The 22,004-nt window shown below is 46.6% G+C and overlaps 1 protein-coding gene across 2 annotated transcripts; it reads right to left on the reverse strand.

The window, feature by feature from the left end:
- Positions 1-3,783: 3,783 nt before the first annotated feature.
- NCDN (neurochondrin) lies at positions 3,784-21,477 on the reverse strand. Of its 2 annotated transcripts, none has more exons than XM_083369295.1 (8): positions 21,381-21,477; positions 14,120-14,221; positions 13,595-13,736; positions 12,204-13,178; positions 11,389-11,633; positions 9,393-9,617; positions 8,215-8,357; positions 3,784-6,139 (listed from the first exon to the last, which is right to left on the reverse strand). In XM_083369295.1, the coding sequence occupies exons 3-8, from the start codon at positions 13,718-13,720 to the stop codon at positions 5,703-5,705; spliced, it is 2,151 nt and encodes a 716-aa protein (XP_083225421.1). In that variant the 5' UTR covers positions 13,721-13,736; positions 14,120-14,221; positions 21,381-21,477; the 3' UTR covers positions 3,784-5,702. The 2 variants fall into 2 exon arrangements, with proteins under 2 accessions (XP_083225421.1, XP_083225422.1); XM_083369296.1 differs by having other exon boundaries at positions 14,120-14,216; positions 21,381-21,452.
- Between the last annotated feature and the right edge of the window lie 527 nt (positions 21,478-22,004).

Here is a 22,004-nt window from a genome sequence, read left to right on the forward strand (position 1 = left end):
CCTGCCATCCATCATAAATAAGGGTCAGTTGTCAAGCATCCGAATGTAAACCCCATGACCATGGGATGCTGCAATGGTCATCAATGTGAAAAACGGTCACTTTTTCCACTGCCGTTGTAACTTTGGTCACTAAGTGAACTGTGGTTAAGTCAAGGGCTGCTTGTATATTGAGCTATAAATCACGTTGTGGCTGATGGCATGTGCGATTCCATCTTGAGCCCTGGTACAGAAATTGGAATAAGGCATTGTTTACTTAGGTAGGATAGGTTAGCAGTCAGGGTTAGGCAACCTTGCCTCTTTTATGACTCGTGGACCTCAACTCCCAGAATTCCTGAGCCAGCATGGCTTAGCTTGGAAACCTCTCCCTTTCCCCTCAGCATGGCTGGCTCAGGAATTCTGGGAGTTGAAGTCCACGAGTCATAAAGCGGGCTAGGCCTAGGCCAGGGGTAGGCAACCTTGGCTCTTTTATGACTCGTGGACTTCAACTCCCAGAATTCCTCAGCCAGCATGGCTTAGCTTGGAAACCTCTCCCTTTCCCCTCAGCATGGCTGGCTCAGGAATTCTGGGAGTTGAAGTCCACGAGTCATAAAAGAGCCGAGGTTGCCTACCCCTGGAACCGTTAGCTCTATGGCAATCAACTTTGTATATTCTACTTAGCCAGAAGCCGTGCCTTATACACAGCACAGGGGCTCGGTTCACACAACCTGCTCAGCCAAAATAAAGCCGGTTTTGAGCAGGCAGGCCCACCATAGATGCAAAGGGTTCAGCTGTGCCACAGGCCAATGTCAGGGCAGCCTTCACAGTTCTCTCCCTTCCTTCTCTCTAAACCTCTGAACAGGGAAGATGCTGCAACTGAAGAAATCCACAGAAAGTCGGGGGCAGCCTTTCCCGACCGGATGTGAATTATGGCAGCTGTCCTCCCTTTGAATGACTGAATGGGCCAATGGCTTAGAACAGGGGTCCCTAACCCCAGGTCTGTGGGCCGGTACCGGGCCGCAGCATGCCAGCAACCGATCCGCACAAACAAGCAAAGCCCCATCCGTCAGATGCAGGCAGCACGCGCACCCTCCGGTCCGTGGAAAAACCTCTCTTCGCGGATCTGGTCCCTGGTGCCCAAAAGGTTGGGGACCTCTGGCTTAGAAAGGAAGATTTTGCGTTTACTTAACGTCAGAGTGACCTCTTGTGGTCAATGTCGGTAAGTAACTTGTTTATCCCACCTTGAGTTTTACAAATAACTCAAGGTGGCAAAAGTATTTAATACTCCTTCCTCCTCTTTCCCCCACAACAACAAACCTATGAGGTGGGTCGGGCGGAGAGAGGGTGACTAGCTTGAAGGTCACCAGGCTGGCTTTCATGGCTAAGGAAGTAGAACTCACAATCTCCCGGTTTCTAGCCTAGTGCAGGGCTAGGCAACCTCAGCTGACTCAGGAATTCTGGGAGTTGAAGTCCATGAGTCATAAAAGAATCGAGGTTGCCTACCCCTGGCCTAGTGCCTTTAACCGCTAGTCCAAACTGTCTCTCCTGAGCTTTCTTTCTTTCTTTTTCTTTCAGGGCTTTTCAACCTTTTCACCCACTGTACCACTTTTAAGATAGGGCAACATCCAAGTGCCACCAGTTGCCTAGCAAGGTGTCAAAAACTTGATGACCAAAAATAAAATAAACAAATAAAAGGAAAAAAGTGATGAAGTACAGGTGGTCCTCAACTTACAACAGTTCACTTAGTGACTGAAGTTACAATGGCACTGAGAAAAGTGCCCCCCAAGCCACAGCCAAGCAAGACACCTGCCTGCCCCCCCCCCCGGTGGCACTCTTCCTCCTGTCTGAGGTTTTCATTGTGAGCATTTCTGTTGAGGATTGGCAGCGGGGGTGGGGTGGGGGGTGTTTGGTTTTTATTTCCCCCCTCTGCTGGGTGGTTGCAGCAGGTTTTGGTCACTTCACATGACCCTGGGACATTGTGACCGTCATAAATAGGAATCACTTACCAAGCATCTGAATGTAAATCACAAGACCCTGGAGTTGCTGCAACATTCCAGCTGATCGGCGCTTCTTCTGGGCTCAGCAAAAGTGCCAGGATCAGCGCCGAGCTCCAGCTGGAGCCTGGTGCTGATCCTGGGGCTTCCACTGAGCCCTGACAGCCCTGCAGCTCCCGCCATCTCTCGCTCAGGCTTGTGCGGTGCTGCCACCGGTTCAACTCATTCCCTTCCCCCGCTACCACTTTTCTAGGATGGTCACGTACCACCTGCCAGGTGGCAATGTACCACAGATGGTACCCGTACCACTAGTTGAAAAGCCCTGGCCTAGAAACCAGGAGACAGTTGAGTTCTAGTCCTGCCTTAGGCATGAAGGCTACCTGGATGACTTTAAGCCAATCTCTTTCAGCCCAACACACCTCAAAGGGCTGCTCTTGTGGGGAAAATGGGAGGAGGAAGATGTATCATGTATGTTGCCACCTTGAGTTACTTAGGAAGTAATAAAGGTGAGAAAAAATTAATAAATATATAAATAAAATAAAGATCAGAGGGGAACTATAGGAAGATGCTCTTTCCGATTATCCTTGTCCTTACAAGGCTGGACCATTTAAAACTAAGGATCTGTCTTTTTCCACTGCTTCTTTAATGCAGATGTTCGTACCATTCTTATTTTCCTTCTACTTTTCAGGGTATAGAGACAAATTTTATATTCATTTAGTTTTTGAGGACGATGTCTTCACAAGGTTGCTAACTTCTGGCTGGATTCAGGCAAAATCCAGCAGAAATGGATGATGGAAAGTATTAATCAAACCTGATATATTTTATACCTGCCATCTGATACTATCTGTTATTTATTAGTGTCATAGTTCTTAATGGTATATCCTGCTGTTTTTAGCTTTGAGGTACTCTTATTGTTTTTATTACAATTATTGTTTTAGATTAAGTGTTGGTTTACAGTAGTTTTCATTTTCTATAATTGGAAATTTATAAACTTTTATTGTTTTGTGCTCCACAGTAACTGAGGTTTTTATGTTCTATGCCACTGTTGTACAATGTTGCACATACTGCCTACATAGTTTAGAGGCCAATAACAGGCCCACGTAGTTGTTAATTTGCTACTTGGGTAGCCAGCCTACATTTTTATCAAGCTTGTCAAGGATAAAATAAACTTGGTTGCAGAATCACTGCTTCTCATTTCTAGCGAGGTATGTTGGTTCCTCCAGTTGTAGTAACTTTGGCTAGCTACCGAGAACAGGCTTGCAAATCTCTGATTTCTTTCGCAGTATCCTTTTACTATTTTATTTATTTATTTCATCTTCATCATATGCAGGCAGGACAGGGGTAGGCAACCTTGGCTCTTTTAGGACTCGTGGACTTCAACTCCCAGAATTCCTCAGCCAACATGGCTCAGCTTGGATACCTCTCCCTTTCCCCTCAGCATGGCTGGCTCGAGAATTCTGGGAGTTGAAGTCCACGAGTCATAAAAGAGCCAAGGTTGCCTACCCCTGATATAGTGATTAAGGCCTAGAAACAAGGAGACTGGGAGTTCTAGTCCCACCTTAGGTGTGTAAAGCTGGCTGGGTGGCATCCGGCCAGTCCTTCTCTCTCTGCCCAACCCGCCTCACAAGGTGTTGGTTGTGGGAAAAAGAGGAGGAGCATGGAGCATTGCGTCTGTTCGCCACCTGGAGTTACAAATGGGATAAAAAGAAAAATCTAACGAATCCCTTTAAACTTTCAAGTTTGGAGCGGTGGATCAGCGGTGATGCCTCCCCCACCGCCGCCCCCCAATGAACAAGAGGAGGACAGTCAGGCGTTCATAACAAGACAAACCACTTTTATTTACTGAACTGGAAAACGCCAGGAGAACAACTCAAGGCCACAGTTTCACAGGCTGAACCATTCTCCAACTCAAGAACACAGTACCGCAAGAGTTACCAGCTGCATGCAAGAGCCCACATGCTGAAGAACACGAAGAAGCAAACATCCACAATCCAGAGAATCTAAATCCCCCCTTTGATATGTTGGCCCTAGGAACACCCCCCCCCCTTTCTTCTTTTGACAGGAATGCTGCTTCGATCCTCTTTAGTGCCCAACCTCCCTCCTCTACCCGCCCCTTATGACTGGGGCAGGAGAGGGAGGGGGGAAAAAACGGGTGTTTGCCCACCTCCCCGGACTGCTCACCATTTCTCTGTAGGAGGATTTCTTCAGGGGGAACCCCCCCCCAAACTCTTCTACTTTTCATGGATAGAACAGTCCCAAGCAGGGAAGGGACATCAGGATTGCTTTCAATGCATTTTCATGATTGTTCTTGGTTCAGATCAGGGCTTTTCGAGCTAAGCAACTTTAAGGAGGGTGGAGTTTGTCTCCCAGAATTCCCCAGCCAGCGTGGCTGGCTGGGGAATTCTGGGAGTCAAAGTCCTCCCACCTTAAACTTGCCTAGTTTGAAAAACACAAGTTTTTAAAATTTTTGTAAGCTGCTGGGTGCAAGTTATTATTATAAACATCTGAGAAACCACCCCCTTCCCCCACCCCCCAGCCCGTGCCCTGCCGCAACCCAAACAAAATATTAATTTGGCACCAGCTGCCTTTTGAGAAAGTATCATTCTTGGTCATTGGATTTTTCCCTGCAGATTATTTTGGGAAGATTTGTACCGTTCAACATGGGATAGACATAATTACATTCAAATAAAGGTGTGCCAGCATTTCCTCTCTTCTCGAAGAGGAAAGCTTCAACCATGGAAGAGTCCTGAGACAAGAATTGGTTTGTTTTTGAGGCCTTTCCAGACTTAAGGAAATTCTTGGAGCCTATCCAGTTATGAGAGAGGTTAGCAAAGGACACTTGGGGTTCAAACATTATGCCGAGGTCATCTTTACATCTTCAGGCTAGGGAAAAAATAAAAGAAAATCCAGACTCCCTTTAGCATCTGTTGAATCTCTCTCCAGAGAAGAATCTATCTTACTTCACAGTGCGTTAAGAGTCAACGGAGTAGCACTAATGTGCATTGCAATACATTAGGCTTGATGCTTTTTTTTTTTACTGCCAGCAAGTTAAAACTTTTGCTTCATATTACTCTACGAGATCACAGAGAGCTACAAAAACATGCATGGAGACATCATTGGCCTTTTTTTTTTTTAAAGTGGTGGTCCCGTCTTCATGGAACTCCGAGCCACAAATATTTGGCACCTCTTCAGCTATTTATTCTTTTTCTTTTTCTTTTCTTTTTTTAAAAAAAGGGCTTTAAAGATTCCCCCTCCCCTCCCAACTTGCCCCAATCTTTGAATTAACACCATGTTGGGGGCTGGATAATTCAATCGTTGCATGATCTTCGTCGTCATTAGCCCTATCATAGATTTTGAGTCGCTTCATGATAATCTTTAAACTTTGCAAGAGTTTGCCTCTGTTTGTGTTTGTGTGTGTGTGTGTGTGTGTGTGTGTGTGTGTGTCTGTGTGTAATATATATCATCTCTGCCTTGGGAGTAGTCCTCTGCCACCTGGAAAGAAGGCAGAAAGAACCCCCTGCCCCAATAAATAAATTAAATAAATACAAAGAATGGCAAAGAAATAAACCGACCTCTATTACATGGGATAACTTTGTGCAAGCTACTAGGGAAGAAGAGAGGCCCGACATACACTATCTCCCCTACCACAGAGCTGCCCCCTGCAGGACACAGAGGGAAGCTGCAACTTGTGGGAGAACGCACCTTTCTCCCACCAGCACTTCCCGAGCACGCTCACTGCTCGGAGATACACTGTTCTAAGGCGGCCATGCCATACAGACTGGCCAGCTCCAAACCCCGGTGTTGCTGGATACTCTCCAGGCATGGCTGGCTGGCTCTGGCCAGCTCCACCAAGACCCCCTGGTAAGCCCTCACCACCTCCATATCCACGGAGGACGGGACGACGCGGCCCAGCAAGGCCAGGAGGTCCTGCAGCCAGCCGGAACGCAGGACGTCCTGGGGCAGCCACAGGAAGAGAGGCACGCAGCTAGCAAAAGCCTGCATCCCCAAAAACCACAACTCGCGGATGGCCGGCCAGGTGGCCTTGTAGCTGGGCGAGACGCCGAGGGTCACGATCCCCCCCTCGGTGCTGGCTTGGGCGATGTAAGCTTCAGCAAGGAAACGGATGGCAGCGCCAAAGAAACTCTCCGCTTCAGGGGTCCCCTGGAGACCTGCGAGGGAAAATTCCAAGAATCACATTAGATGGATCTAGCACAGTGTTTCTCTCTATTTTTTTAAAAAAAGATTAATTTATTATGTAAAATACAAAAATAGAAAAGAAAATAGTAGGGAAGCTAGGGGAGGGAAAAGGGGGGGAAAGTAAGAAGAGCCATTGACTTTCGACTCCCTTTGGTGCAGTAGGTTAAGATAACAACATCAAACCTCAACTTTTTACCTTCATGTAATAGTATAAGCTCAGTGGGTTGGGACGCTGAGCTTGTCGATCAGAAGGTCGGCAGTTTGGCGGGTCAAATCCCGAGTGCCGCGTAACAGATTGAGCGCCTGTTACTCATCCCAGCTTCTGCCAACCTAGCAGTTCGAAAGCACGTAAAAATGCAAGTAGAAAAATAGGGACCACTCCGGTGGGAAGGTAACAGCGTTCTGTGCGCCTTTGGCGTCTAGTCATGCCGGCCACATGACCATGGAGACATCCTCGGACAAGCACTGGCTCTTCAGCTTTGAAACGGAGATGAGCACCGGCCCCTAGAGTCAGAAACGACTAGCACGCATGTGCGGGGGAACCTTTACCTAATAGTATAAGCTAGCCACACCCACAGCAACAAACCTATCTAATTGGTAAAACTCAAGCATAAAAGTCCAGAATTTCACAAAGTACTTGTGTTTTTGTTCTTTAATCAAAGCAGCCAATTTAGCCCTCTCTGCTAACTCCATCAACTGTTGCAGCCATTCATCCATTGTGCTAATCAAAGCATCCTTCCGTTTTTGTGCGTAAAGTGCGTAAATCTTGCTGCTGTCAACATAGATAGCATCAAAGTTCTAATTCCCCCCCCCACAAGTCTTTTTCCATTAAAGCCAAAAGAAAAGTTTCTGGTTTTATCCTGAGATTTGAGAATCTTCTGTATTAGGATGTGAAATCTACTCCAATATTTCTTTGCTTTGTCACACGTCCACCACAAGTGATAAAAAGTCCCTTTTTGGAGAAAATAAATGACTTGAAATAAGAACATTCCCCCAATTCAAATCTGGATGGCTGGGAAGAAGTTGGACCCTTTACTATGCAAAGCAGAGAAATAGTTTGCTGTTTCTGCTTTGGTAAAATACTTCTCAGATCATGGCTGGCTTCCTTTCCATAGCACTGAATAACAGAGTTGGAAGGGACCTTGGAGGTCTTCTAGTCCAACCCTCTGCTCAAGCAAGAAACCCTATACCATTTCAGACAAACAGCTGTCCAATCTCTTCTTAAAGAGAAGAATGCTAAGCACTGTGCCTGCACTAAGGCAATCAATCAACTCCCAATTTGGGATGGGGAAAAACCCAGAGGGCATCCTTAAAGTGTATAATGGTTAATTTCTTCACTGATCGGCAGGTCTCATTAAAGCACATAAACCCGGAACTGTGAACAGTTCAAACTGCTATCGAAGTGGTCCTCAACTTACAACTAACATTGGAACCAGATAGTTCCGTGAGTCACATCTAATTTTACAACCTTTTCCCCCCTGGTTGTTAAGGAAATCATTGCAGTTGTTAAAGCCGTTAAGCAAATTTGACATCCTGCATTGATTTTGCTTGTTGGAAACTGGCTGGACAGGTCATAAACGGTGATCACGTGATCCTGGGATGCCGCAACTCTGGTGTATACAATCCAGTTGCCAAGTGCCTGTATTTTTATTATGTAACCATGGGGACGTTGCAATGGTTGTTAAGTGCAAGGACCAATCATAAGTCACTTTTTTCAGGGCTGCCGTAACCTTAAAACGGTCACTAAATGAGTGGCTGTAAGCCGAGGACTACCTGCACAGGTACAATTATATTTGCTGAGGCATGGGAAAAAAATGCAACTGGCTAAGATGAAATCTGAGGCACCACACTTGTCTGGCACTGCCTTGGTGATCTACGCACTATTTTAAATACAAGGAATGTGTACTGGTTGTGCAAGCGCCCACCCACATTAATGGGAGCCCAGCCAACCACCACTGAAGCAAGATTAAAACCGCCACTGCTTTGGCCTCTTCTCTGCTTCCAATGGTTTAGTTCAGTCAATAGAACTTGAGGTATCACCACTTGCCTGGATAAGCGAAGAGTTTCCGGGCCATCATTAACCCCAGCGTAGCCAGGTTGGCACTCAAAATGAGATGTTCTCTCTGTGGCAGCAGAGACGGAAGAGATTTCAGCACCGTATCCATCAGGGCTGAGAAACAATCTTCTCGGCTATGGAAGGGAAGAGCAGAAGAGGTGGTATTTTCTGAGTTATTTGCAATTCCTCCTTCTTGCGCGATATTCTTAGGACTTCTAAATTTTGCTCTCTGCTTCAGCAGCACTAGGAGGATTTGGTACAAAGGTTAAAACAAAGGAAAGGCAAACCCAAAGCCAGTTCTTGCTCGAACTTCATCAGCAGCAATCCAAAGTGCAATCTCTTGAGTTGGTCTTTCACACTTTTTATCTTATCTATATATTGAAATCCTGCCTAATTCTGGACCGCACATAGTTCAACTCATGCCAAGAGCGACAAGGGAAAGAACATCAGGAACATGGGATTTTAGAAGCAACCCAAATACAGTGGCATTTCCCCCGATGGACCGCATTTCAGTAGACTCTCACAAATTCAAACACATCCACAGAAAAACCAACAGGACACAGGGCAAGAGTGGAAACCAAGTCCTATAAAAGACAGGGCAGTTATAGGCAGGCATGATAAGGCTTCAAATACTTAGAATATTTTAAAGGCCCTTGTGCAGAATACAGAATAAATGAATTGGAAGGGACCTTGGTGGTCTTCTAATACCACCTCCAGCCGAGCTGGAGACCATATACCATTCTGGGCTGAGTTGGACAAGTTGATCTCAATGTTCCTTCCTAGCCTACGATTCTATGTTTGGGAATGGAGGTGTTTGCAGGAACACATCAAGATGCTTTCAGCGCAAAGGGAGCTGATGGGGCTTACAGAACTGCCTGCTGTCAGAAACTCTGCAAAACATCAGCCCCAAACACAGAGTTTCATAATCACAGCAGCTGAATGTGCTACAAATGCTTTTTAGATCTCTGTGTTCAATGTGCAAAGATCGCTAAGAGCAGCCAGGCACATGCGGAGTCGTGTGCCCACTAGCTCTCACGGATTGCTGGCAAACGCCTACGCAGGAGCAATTAGCATCAACTGCCTGCAGAGTGCTTCGCTTAAGCAACAAACCGAAGCGGACCTTTCTAACAAGGAAAGGAGTTGCTTACACCTCCACCTCCGTACATTACCTGATTAAATCGGGAGCGGTGACAACGAAATTCAGGAAAATCTCGCAGGAGGTTTGAAGACTGGCTTCAATAACTTTTGAAGCAGACTGGGATTCAGTGTTTGAAACAAAGGTCTCCCAACGGTGCAGGAAATATTGGCACAAGAGAACAGGCGCCCCCTCCGAAATTAGGATCTCACGGGGGCGATCTTCTGCAGTCAGGTGGCTCAAACCAGGTAACAGGAATCTAGAAGGGGAAATACAAGGCCCTGGCAATGAGTTTAAAGCCGGAGAGTTTTGAACTAATTGTTCAGTCAAAAAGCCTACAAACAGCCTTCCGTATGGACTTTCCTTCTGGATTTAAAAGGCAGAACTAAAAGATCTTTGAGGAAACGTTTCCGTGTTGCAAAACAAGGTGTGTGGGTAACCTGCTCAGTCAAATTATGGTACCTGCATCTCAGGGGTTTGAGGATAATAAAGTACTGAAGAATTGCTCAATTGCAATAGAACAGAAAAAGTAGCAAGAACAGAAAAACTAGCAGGTGTTGAAGGTAAACAAATCCAAAGATAGTGGAGTCGTTACAGACGTGGTTTCTCCAATCCAGTTCAGGCACAGTGGCAAGAAATTATATGGAGGGTACAGAAAGAAGTGGACAACCATTTCTTTATATGCAGGCCTAGAATCATCATTACAAATTGCTGTACACTCCTCTTGATGCTTGCTGCCTTTATAATATAACCACAGCTAGTGATTGCAAGCTGTTGTAATTAACAAAAGCAAGAGTATTAGATATCTTAAAATGCAGTGTTTCTCAACCTTGGCAGCTTTCAGTTGTGTGGACTTCAACTCCCAGAATTCCTTAGCCAGTCTTGCTGCCTGAACCCAAGGAGCCCAATAGCTTAGTATGAAGAATATACTAGTGACAAGGAATGCTGGGAGCTGTAGGTCAGCATGAGGCAGAGTGAGACATAATCCTCATCCTGCATTTAGAAGAGGAACTAGGCACATAAGACTTCATTTACAACATTAATAGGAGGAAGGTTCTCCATAAAAGTCAACGTCAGCCTAACAATCTGCCCTGGGATTGGCTGAGAAATCTGAGTACTGGGCATACAAAACTGGACATCCAATAAAATATCCACGGCATTTAAATGTCACAGCAACTCTCCCACGAGAGTCAAGCAAATGACTCTGTAAAAGATGGCTGTGTGGCTTCCCTAGTGGACAGCCAAATCTCTCAGATCACCTCTCTGGGCATCCTACAAGCCCAGGATGGAAGCAGTCCAAGGCAAGGCAAATCATCCACAATTAACATTCTAAAACAGGGGTGGCAAACTTGCAGCGTCACGTGACGTGTCGCGATGGGGTGGGCGCGGTTTCGGCATGACGGATCCAGCCCATGGACCGGCAGTTTGACGCCCCTGTTCTAAAAAGAAACTTGACTTTACTCCCCTCAAGAAGCAAACCTTGGTCAAAACATTTGGGAAAGTTTTCAAAAACAGAAGAGCAGGTAGCTTTATCGTGTTATAACGGATGCAACTGAGGCTGGGAAGTGGTACGTTTATGCTGCAAATTTGAACTAGTTTTTTTTTTTTTTTGCCTTTCGGATGATCCATTTGATCTTCAGTTGCAAACAAGACAGAACTCCGGGTGACCCTCAACTTACAGTCCTCAATTGTCCCAGGATGATGTCATCCCCTTTTGCCACCTTCTGACAAGCAAAGTCAACGGGGAAGCCGGATTCATTCAACAACCATGTGACTAACTGAACGACTGCAGTGATTCACTTAACAACTGGGGCAAGAAAGTTCAACTGGGGCAAAATTCACTTAACAGCTGTCTCACTTAGCAACGTAAACGTTGGGCTCCATTGTGGCCGTAAGTCGAGGACTACCTGTATTTCCGTTCTAACCCTGGGAACAAGGGGGTCCTGAGCCAAAAGGACAGGAGACGTACTGATCTGCGGGAGAGAAATCCTATCCATTATTGTCTTTCAGCAAGCATCAGGATTTTTTACCTCAGAGCGTCTCCCCGCCACAGAGGCTCAGCGATGGGGCCTTGTCCAGCCTGCTCCTTTTCAGACTGCGAAGCACTGCGCCGGCTTCTCCTCTCTTCTTCAAACTGCACCTTGGCGTAATAAATGAGGAACGGGAGGAGGTTGCAGATCTCCTGCTTGAGGAAAGAGGTCTCCTCAGCCAGCCAGGCGCCCAGGATTCGAACAGAGGCAAAGATGAAAGGATCCTCCAGCTTCTTCTGCCCAACCTGAGTTGCAGAAGAAAAAACAACAACACACGCCTTCAAATGCCACGTTCACAAGGCAGGAAAGGGCCGAGGCAAGAAGGGTGAAAGAGCAGGCACCTGTCAGGCCATAAATGCCACACCTGCCCCAACTTAGGCCTTTAGGAAAGAAAGACACCCCCCCCCCCGACTCTGTTTGGTTGAAGTGACAGGTTCTTTTACTAAAATTAAGTGGCTGCGGCGAAAGCACTGAGTTTTTTTTGAATGGACAGGTACTCAGGCACTCAGCTGAGAAAAACAACTGAACTTTCCTACCTTTCTGTTGTAACTAAAACGATTTCTCAGGGCCCAAAGGGCTTCTGACAACTCAACTGAAACAGAAGCCCTAACGGGACACATTTGGGAAGAACTGCCCCTTAAGACCCTCCCTCCCCATCCCGTCCTATGGCCAATTTCTCTTGGGCGCTAAATGTTTGACTTGCCAGAATTGCCTCTCTTGCAGACCTTACTAAGACCTTACTAAGGTGACCCACTTCCCAGCCTCCCATCTAAAAAGGACAATCAACCACCCCGTGCAACGGGCTCTTCTTTTACCTGTCTCAGGTAATGTATGACAGCCCCCAAAGCTTCCTCCAGGATCCCCACCAGCTGCACTTTCTGGGTGTCTTGCAGGAGAGAGCCTTTCTCTCGGGTGCATTCCACAATGGCCAGCTCCATCAGGACGTAGCAGGCAGCCATCAGTTCCCGCTTCTTATCCACCTCCGTCAGGTCCAGCTCCTCCAAGGTCAAGCGGACCTCCACGCAAGCCAAGTTGATCAAGAGGGCAAAAAATTTGCTGCCGGAACTGCCGGCTGGGATCCAGGCTGAGCTGCAGGCTTGGGAGAGGCAGGCCGAAAGCTTCAAGGCAGGCTCTCGCTGGGAAGTGCTTAGCTTGCTTGTTAAGATGCTCGACAGGCCTCGGTAGAGGAGCAGGAGACATTCAGAGCCAGGGGGGAGGACAGGAGGCACGAAGCGGGCCAGCACTTCGCACAGCTGGAATTTGGTCATGTCTTCGGCCTTCTGGAACTCCGCGCTGAGGACACTAAGCACGCCCATGAGGTCAGTCGTGGCTCTCTGCCAACACTTGGATTCCGCTGACGTCAGAAGCCCCAGCAGCAGCTGAAGGGCCTGATCGTAGCCATAGCTGTGGTTCACGTAGGCCTGGCAGAGGGCAGAGAGGGCACCCCTGTTGATCAACTCTCTGGGACCCTTAGAGGTAGCCAAGATAGCTCTGAGGCATTGGTAGGCATCATCGATCATGGCGCTGTAAGAAGCATCTCTGGTCTTGGCTGAAACCACGTCACTCAAAATGGGAATTTTGTTCAGCATCTGCGGATGCCGGGCTAAATCTGGATCGGTGCAGAAACAGGCCAGCAAAGTGAGACCCAGGGCTTGGAAAGTGTGCTGGGGGCAGCCCTCGGGGGGATCCTTGGAAGTCAGAAGCCGGTTTGGGAATGTGAAGCCGACAGCATCGAAAATCCTTCGACGGGCTTTGGAATTGATTTCTCCTGCTTTGATCGCTTTGGTCACCTGAAAAAAAGAAGCAGGAGGTATCAAAGGGGGGGAGGGGGGAAGAAGGGGCAAGATTTCAGCTCTTTGTCAGGTGGACAACTCTTATGCTGTCCATGTTTTATTTATATGAGAAGATTAAACTGTATAATTCAATAAATGATCTAAATAACATTCAAAAAGTGCTAGACCTATCATCATCATCACATTTTACAGGTGGGACCCAGGTGAGTTTATCTCTCAGATAGCTAGCCAATTACTACTGAGTAGCTAAAACAAACAAGGATTTCCTTCCTTCCTTCCTTCCTTCCTTCCTTCCTTCCTTCCTTCCTTCCTTCCTTCCTCCCTCCCTCCCTCCCTCCCTCCCTCCCTCCCTCCCTCCCTCCCTCCCTCCCTCCCGGTCATTTTCTCTCCCCCGGGCAAGGCTAGAATCTTACCAGAAGCAGAGCTGCAAATTGTTCGCTATCATTGCTTGCATCGCGGAATACATTCAGGCATCTCTCCAGGGTACAATTCTTGCTGCTCTCACCATCATCAACAACAATTCCCGAGTTTGAGGCCATGATGCCAATGTTGACTCTTAAAAAAAGAGAAATGGAATAACTCAGAAAGACAAAGAGGCTCCACTCCAAAGTAATACTGGACAATCAAGCATGAGTCTGGCTTTCATTGTCAGGAAAGTGGCCCTTTTTATTTCCTGGGATGGCCATCAAAGCAAGATCAAGCTTGGCCCAGTTATTATCAAGAGAAGGAACAGCTGCAGGCAGCTTGCTTCTTCCATCCTGCCAGAACGAACACTTAGCTCCAACAACCCACAATCCTACTGCTGACAAAGTAAAGACCACTTTGGTGTCACCCATCTGCCGAAGGAACAAGAACCGTCAATTGTTACGTAAGGAACAAGGCAAGCAAGACCAGGGCAGCCCACCCCAAGTTGCCTTAAATAACAAGCTATAGCTCACCACTGTATCCGGCTTTGAAGAATTGCCCTTTTCCTCCTTTCTTTTACACTTTTGTTTGCAGGCCCAGTGGTGGAGGTTCTCTCTCTTTTGACGCGAGCTGCTCTGGAAAACAACAACCCTGTTGTTGTTCTTTCTTTTTTTTTAAAGAAAAAAGAACAATGACAAAGAATTTTGGGTGAGCAGAACTGAGTGAGTGTGCTGGTGCACACTGTCCAATAAATAGGATAGCCAACCTTCAGCGTTAAGTCCACAAATAGATCTGGGGATCTGCAGAACTTGCAGACAGATTTATGTTACGAATTAAGGAACATGATGACACTATTTATTTGCAATGTGATCTGAAGGTGACGGGCTAGTCTTTTGTCATGTCAGAAGGCTTTCTGGATCAGCCACACACCAGACCTCTGCAGGTGTGGTGGCCCAGTGAAACTGTCCATCCCAGTGCTTACCGTTCTCTCTCTCTCTCTCTCTCCCCCCCCCCGGGTTTTTGGAGGTCTCACAGGAATTTCCCAGCACGTCTTGCAGGTAGCTCTATTCCCCTCGCCAACCTCTGGAATATGGTGCTGGCAAGAGCAGTAGATAAGGGTGGTCCCAAGTGGCCTCTCCTTGCAGATCCCTGTAAATCCCTTGGTTTACTGAGGAGTTGGAGCGAGGGTGGACAAAATTAGAGTAAATCTGATGGCTCCTGGGTGCATGTCCACATTTGTCAGTGCACCATAAAAATAGGTAAGTTTTTAACTGCTCTGCACTTCCTGGGTCTGCAGAGCTGCATCCAATGACTATGTTCAGTCTCTGATTTAGGAGGCTGCTGTGACATATTTACAAATTATTTTGGCAGATAAAATTGCTTGTATTCTCCTCAGCTGGTTTCTTCTTGGAAAGAATCTTGGCAAAATATCCTGGCAAGGGATTCTTTGGAGCTTGTGCAGACCAAGGATGTGGAGTGGGACTGTGGCAATAGAAGTTCGGCCACCTGCAAGTTCGATTCATGATGCAACTGGACTATTCATGCAGCCGGATGGGGCAGGTGGGGTTGATTTCATGAACATTAGGGAAGGTTGTGAAGAAGGTAAAGGGATCCAGTTGTATAGGGCCTTAGAGGAAATTTTTCTTGACCTCTTGCCATCAGGATTCAGACTTGGCACAGGATGTGAATGGCATGCTGGTAAAATGATCTTTGTCAGGACTTAGATGGAGCGCATACCTTTTGGTCCTGCTAGACCACTCAGTCGTGGCCTTCTTCTGGACTGCCTACAAGGATCTGGGCTTAGCAATGGTGATTCTGCTTCTCCCTAAGTGAGCAGTTCTAATGTGTGCATGTGTGCATGCGTGAGAGAGAGAAAGAGAATGGCATATATGTGTGAGGTTCCAGTCTTCTTTCTCATGTTTAACATCTAGATCAGGCGTCTCCAAACTGGGTCACTTTAAAACTTGTGGATTTCAATTCCAAGAATTCCTCAGCCAGCATTCTGAGAGTTGAAGTCCACAAGTCTTAAAATTGCCAAGTTTGGAGACCCCTGATCTTGATGAAGCTGCTGGAGCGGTGTCGAGGGAAGTAGGAATGGCCTTGAGGGACAGGAGGAAGAACGGATGAAAGGAGCCTGAGGCCAGGACAAGAATTTAACATGAGTAAATGTTTCAGACAAGTCCCTGTTAGTTCACACGAAGATAAAGGGGAAGGAGGTGCATGCAGATCCTGTTACTATAGCTTTACAATAAAAGTAGCACTGACCTACAGGGAACTGGCTTCCTAGTCTAGTCTTCCTGAAAGTGCTGACAGGGAGGCCACCTATGAATTGGGAAGAAGATTCCCATCCTCCTTTATTAAGGTGGAGGGTTTTTGTTTTTGTTTGTGGGCCTTTTAAAACCAGGGAGACCTGTCCACCAGGACTCCTGCCCTTGTCTCCACGTAGGTAGACTACTGGAACAGGCTCTATGTGGAATCGCCTTTGAAAATAACTCAGATGCTTCAACTAGTGAGCAGCTTTGTCTGTTAATTGGAGAGAACAGATTCAGCAGTGTAAATTTACGGTGCTGCACTGGTTACTGGTTTAGTTCTGGGTTCCGTTCAAATTGCTGGCTGCCATCTTTTTTTTGTTTTTTTTTAAAGCCATCTTTAAAGCTCATCACGAATTGACACTTGCAGGACTTTTGTTTCTTGCCCTTACTTGGTCTCTCCCACGTGGCCTTTAAAGGAGGGCCTGTTGTCAGGCCCAAGCCCAGAGAAGAGACAGTGAGATCTAGTCGAGTCCAATCTTTTATGTGCTTGCAGCTGACAGAATCTTGCCAAGCTAAAGCTATAGCTTTATAAGCTATTAGATATATTCTGACAGATTCTAGGATGTGGCTACCCTGAACTTCTCCCCTCCGCCCATCCATCTCCAGGCTGCTCAGTCTCTTCATCTGGGTCTCTTTCTGAGAAAATGCCGAGTTGGCCACGTCCTCCCCCTCTGCTGTTGTAGGTGCGTACTCCATCCTACCTGTGGAAGGTTCCCACCCAAATGAAGGTGTGGTGGGGAGTGGTAAGGTACTTTCTCTGTGGCTTTCTTCATTTTCTGAAAGTTCTTGCCTGCCAAGAAGCCACCAACCATCTTACTGTTCCACAGGGCTCTTGGGACACGAAAGGCGAAATGGCTGCCTTCTGTTAGTTAGATAAGAGTCATGTAATGTTTGTGTCTGTTACTGTTTCTTTTGGCTGTAAAGTGCACTGGCTTCTCAGAAGTGGATGGTCTTTAAATATGTATAGAAATAAATATTTATAGACTCAGGAACCCAGGAATTTATCAAAAGCAGCAGAACACGGCTATTCAGAAAATCTGTTTCTGTTTTCCCCAGAGTTATTTTCCGGCAAGCTAATCCAGGGAGAATAATTGGGATGGGATGGGATGGGGTGGGGGTGGGGGGAGAAAAGGGAGAGCTTTTCAACTGGTTCTATTGTTAGACAACCATGAGTCATAAACCTTTGTACTGGTGCAAGACATCCTGATCTACCGCTTCTGAACTCCTGCCCATTGCTCACCTAGAAATGTCTGCAAAACATTGTTAAAAATAATGCTCCACATAAACTGTTAAAAATAAAACCAGCCTAAGATTTAAGAATTATCTTCACTGCTATGTAGAATTCTAATTCTACTGGATGTTCCTTTACATATAAAATATTGCCAATATATTGAGCCTTAGCCACTATAACTTCCTTAGAATAGTTGATTTATATTGTTCAAACACTGTTGAACACAATTTGGGAAAATTGCAAAATACAGCAAAATACAGTTGCAACAGTTTTATTTCAGATATCTGAGTGATACGGTTGCCTGACAATGAAGAAAATTAACTCAACATTTAACATAATGTTTTAACATAGTTCAAATGATATATGAAGCTGTATACAATGTCTTTTGAAAACATAAATATGTTCTTTTTCTAATACTTAAGTCCTTCTTTCCTCTTTTGCTTCTATCAACCTTGCTGTAGTTCACACCCCCAAAAATATTCTACAGTGTATAATGGTTCTGCAGCATATTTCACAGCAGACCAAGTAAAATAGAAAGAGCTCCCTTAAGAATGGAGCGTGGAAGAGATGTGGAAGCTCATGAGGGCGATCCAACCTAGAAATAAGGAGAAATTTCATGACAGTGGGAATTATTAAGCAGCAGAACAGCTCACCTCCTGGAATTGTGAGTGCTCCATCACTGGAGGTTTTCAAGAAAAGATTGGACAATCATTTGTCCAAGTGGTCTGAGGACTCCTGCCTTGGGTGGAGGGTTGGACTAGAAGACCTCTAAGGTCCCTTCCAACCCTGTAATTTTATGAATGGAATTTGTGAAATATAGCTTTAAAACACTGGAGAGGGAGTATTGTATATCACAGGGAAAGGCTGAACATAAGTCTAAGCAATAAAGAATTAACATTATTATTAGAGCATAACATCCTAAATATTCAAGAAAGGAAATCTTTTGGTCTTTTTATAGTTGCTAGTTTAATGACCAATTTGGAATGTAAAACTCCAGCCCATATTTAAAATAGGTTTTTCCCTTGGAAGATGGAGATGTTATTTGCTCAACCCAGGTGTGAGAGCGTCTGTGTGCACACGCACTTTATTCTTGGATGCTTCTAACTGAAAAGAACGGAACAAATAAACATGTGACATATTAAGAGATGATAAAAACAATCCAGGACTTCATCCACGCAGAAAGATGGCAATAGTAATTCTGGCATCAGCTTTTCACCATAAGAAAACACAGAAATGTAGGCTCTTTTAAATTCAGGTCTTTCTGACAGGAAAAATATGAATCTTTAAAAAGCTGCCTGGCAGATCCTAGGCTGACAAAATGTGAAGAAATAAATACCAACATTATTATTCTAACACCAGAATCCAGATTCTGGAAGGAAGGATGGCTTCTAAAAGGGATGGGGAGTCATTAGGACAGAAAGTCTTCCTCCTGTGGCCAGAATCAAACTCAGACTCAGACTGGAGCTGCTGAGGATATATAACCTTGGACCATCCTGTTCTAATTAAGTTGCTTCTACCAACTTAACAGGAATCAATGGAATATGCTTGTATCATGTAATTAAGGGCATCTCCAGATGTGCCCAAGCTACCCCATCTCTGTCAGAACTGCATTGGTGATCAATTAGATTTTAGATGCAATTCAAGATGCTGGTTTTCACCTTTAAAGCTGTACATGGATTGCATGTTTAGAGAACTATTTTCTTCCAGCTGTTTGCTCATCCAACAAGATCTAGTAGGGAGACCCCATCCTTGAGGGGCCATAGGTCTTTTCCTGCAAGTGTCCCCCTCATTTGGAACAGTGCTCTATCTGGGGTACCTCAACACCAAACCTATTTGCTGTTCATTATCACCTGTTTTGGAGAGCCTTTGAATATATATGATAAGGTGTGCCTCTTCCTTGCAGCAGGCAATTGTTATGGCTATGACTGTTTGCCTTGGTGCCTTAATGGCAAGCAAGATTGACGGTTATTGGATTAATGTTTTCCTTGTGATTTTTTCTATATAATTTTGTATAATTTCTAAGCCACTTAGAGCCTTCTTGGAACTGATCAGCATATAAATTGCAGTAATAAATTAATAAATATGTATTTTCCTCCCTTTGCATTTAGTGGATTTTTACTCTTCTTTAAAGGAAGCTCTCAGAAGGCAAATGTTTTAAATGTTTTAAAAATAAAACTAATTTGTTCAATACAAGCAAAATCAAAGCTACATACATATACACACATATAACAACATGGTCAACAGTAAGATCAATAATGCATTTTGGGAAAAGTATTTAAGAAACACATACAGAAATAGGAGAAGCAGAATGTCACAAATATGAAGCCATCACAGAGAGTTGCTGTCCATGGTACTAATGTTTCTGATCAGAGTCTTTGGTGGGCTAATAGGAACCTGGTTTGAGATCTATGTTAGGGCCTGGACAATAAAAACAGACCAGGGGTAATTTTATAGCTTACAATCAGCTCTTGAGTGCAAAAAAATTTCCTTTGTGCAGAGCCTCCGCTCACTTTTCCAAACAGTTGCTCTGCAGAGCAGTCAAAACTGGGTTGCTGGTTTACTGTTGGTAAGGGCTGAAAAATCAGCAATTTTCAGTAAGTGGTTTGGCAGATGCCTCAGTAATGATTGTTATGAGCAACGAACTAGCAATTGTGTTTTAACCTACCCATATAGCCATCACTTACAGTTCAGTGTATAGTTACAAATAGGTTAACGATGGTTAGATTAACTACAGGCAAGCACGAAGAGAGAGAAAGAAAACCATCTTTTCCTTCCAGCATCTCTGTGCAAAAACCACTGCATACCCGTTGTTCACCCAGCAGGCAATCAGCGTTCTTCAACAGATTTGCCTGGTGGGAGGCTTCTCTTCCTTTTCTCACTGACCCTAATTAAAATCACCAATTTTTTCCCAGCAGGAATGCAGCTAATTGCAATTAGGTTGCAGGAGAATCAAAAGCCTCACTGCTCCCTTTTCTCTTCCAGTTGTGATTGGGGGGGGGGGAAGGGAGAAAGAGGACTGATGGGCATCAGTGTCAGGGTATCAAGCAGATCCCCAAATGCTGTTGCAGGCAGCAGCTGGTGCAATTCAAGAACCTGACCCACTGCTCGCTCCAAGGGTTAGCCATCAAGGTTGACTCAGCCTTCCATCCTTCCGAGGTAGGTAAAATGAGGACCCAGATTGTTGGGGGCAATTAAGCTGACTTTGTAATAATGCCGCTTGGGGTGTGTGTGAAAGCCCTAATAAGCAGGCATATACTGAATGCTACTGCTAATAAGCAGGCATATAATGAAGGCTACTGCTAAGCTTGTAAGCCGCCCTGAGTCTTCGGAGAAGGGCGGGATATAAATGGAATTAAAATAAAATAAAATAAAAAATCATCCTTCCAAGCTGCATTTCCTTCACCTTGGCAACCAGCCCCACCGGATTCTCAGGAGCCCACCTGCAGAACCCACAACCCCACCATCCAAACCAGCCCCAAAGACGTCCAGGGGGGGGGAATTAACCGCTGTCAAAAACTGGTGCAACAGAGGCAGCCAAAGGCTGGACCGCTGCCCTTAAGAGCAACTCTGCCCAAGCAAGCAGCCGAGGACCTTTGGAAACTGCCCCCCCACCCTCTGAAACACAACCGAACCCCCTCCCCGCCCCTCCGGACGCCATTCGGCGTTTGACAGGACAGCACGAACCCCCAGCAAAACTCTTTCCATAAAAATGCAGCAGGGGGGGGGGTCAGATTCTTTCCCCCCCACCCCACGCCGAGGCCACTGGCTTCCACGCAGCCAAAGGGCGGAAAAAGGGGAGCTCGACAGTTTTTTGGGGGGGTCCGTGGGGGGGTCGGATGGAGGGGGATTGCAGAGCGGGAGGGGGGGCTCCCCAGCCCCAGCACGCCTCCTTCTAACTGCGACATCAGGCGGGAGAGGCCAGATTTCCCCCCCCCTCCCCGAAATGCGCCGCGGCAACGGCGTGCGCTAGACCAGGGGTCGGCAACCTCGGCTCTTTTATGACTCGTGGACTTCAACTCCCAGAATTCCTGAGCCAGCTATGCTGGCTCAGGAATTCTGGGAGTTGAAGTCCACGAGTCATAAAAGAGCCGAGGTTGCCGACCCCTGCGCTAGACCGAAGGGCACCCTTTGGGAGGCTCAGCCCCCCCCCCCGCCACAGCCCCCCTGGTCTGTCCCCCCCCCCCGCGCCGCCTCTGGGCTTCTCTCCTGCTTCACTTTGCCTTCCGAATGGCCGCTCGCCTCCCTTCCTACCTCCCAGCCGACGGCGTGCTTCTCCTCCGGCTCTCCCGGATGGCATCTGCCAGGAGCGAGCGAGCGCGGGCGCCGAAGGACCGTCTGCCGCTCTCTCCAACGCAACCGCCTGTCGGCTTTCCCTCTCCGCCCTCCCCTCCCCTCCCTTCCCCTCCCGCTCTGTCTCTTTAGCCAATTCCTTGATGTCTTGCTAACCCGGCTCCCAATCACCGGTCGCCTTGCTGCGACCTCTTCGCGAAGCCGCTGCCGCCATGCCACTTAAAGGCAACGGCAGGCTTCTCCCTTTTCCTCCCCCCGCGTCCGGTCTTTCCGCTTTCCCTTTTGAGGAAACGGAGGGCGGGGAAGAAGGCGCTCGGGCAACCATAGCAACGGCGAGAGGATTTTTTTTTTCCCCCTCCTCTCGTTCCGACGGTCGGGAGCGCCCATTGGTGGAGAGGCCGGCCAAGGCGTACGTCTCTTTTTTTTTCTTTTTTTTTGCGTTTCCGGCTGAAGGGAAAGGAAAGGAGCGGAGGGGGCGGGGCAGAGAGGAGCGAGTGAGGCGTTGCGGTTGCTCTGCCTCCGAAACTGAAGGATTTGGGGGGGCGGGGGGGCTGTTTAAAAAAAATAATAACTTGGGAGGAGGAG

The sequence above is a fragment of the Vipera ursinii genome (genome assembly GCF_947247035.1).
Source record: "Vipera ursinii genome assembly, chromosome: 9".
Taxonomy (NCBI): Eukaryota; Metazoa; Chordata; class Lepidosauria; order Squamata; family Viperidae; genus Vipera; species Vipera ursinii.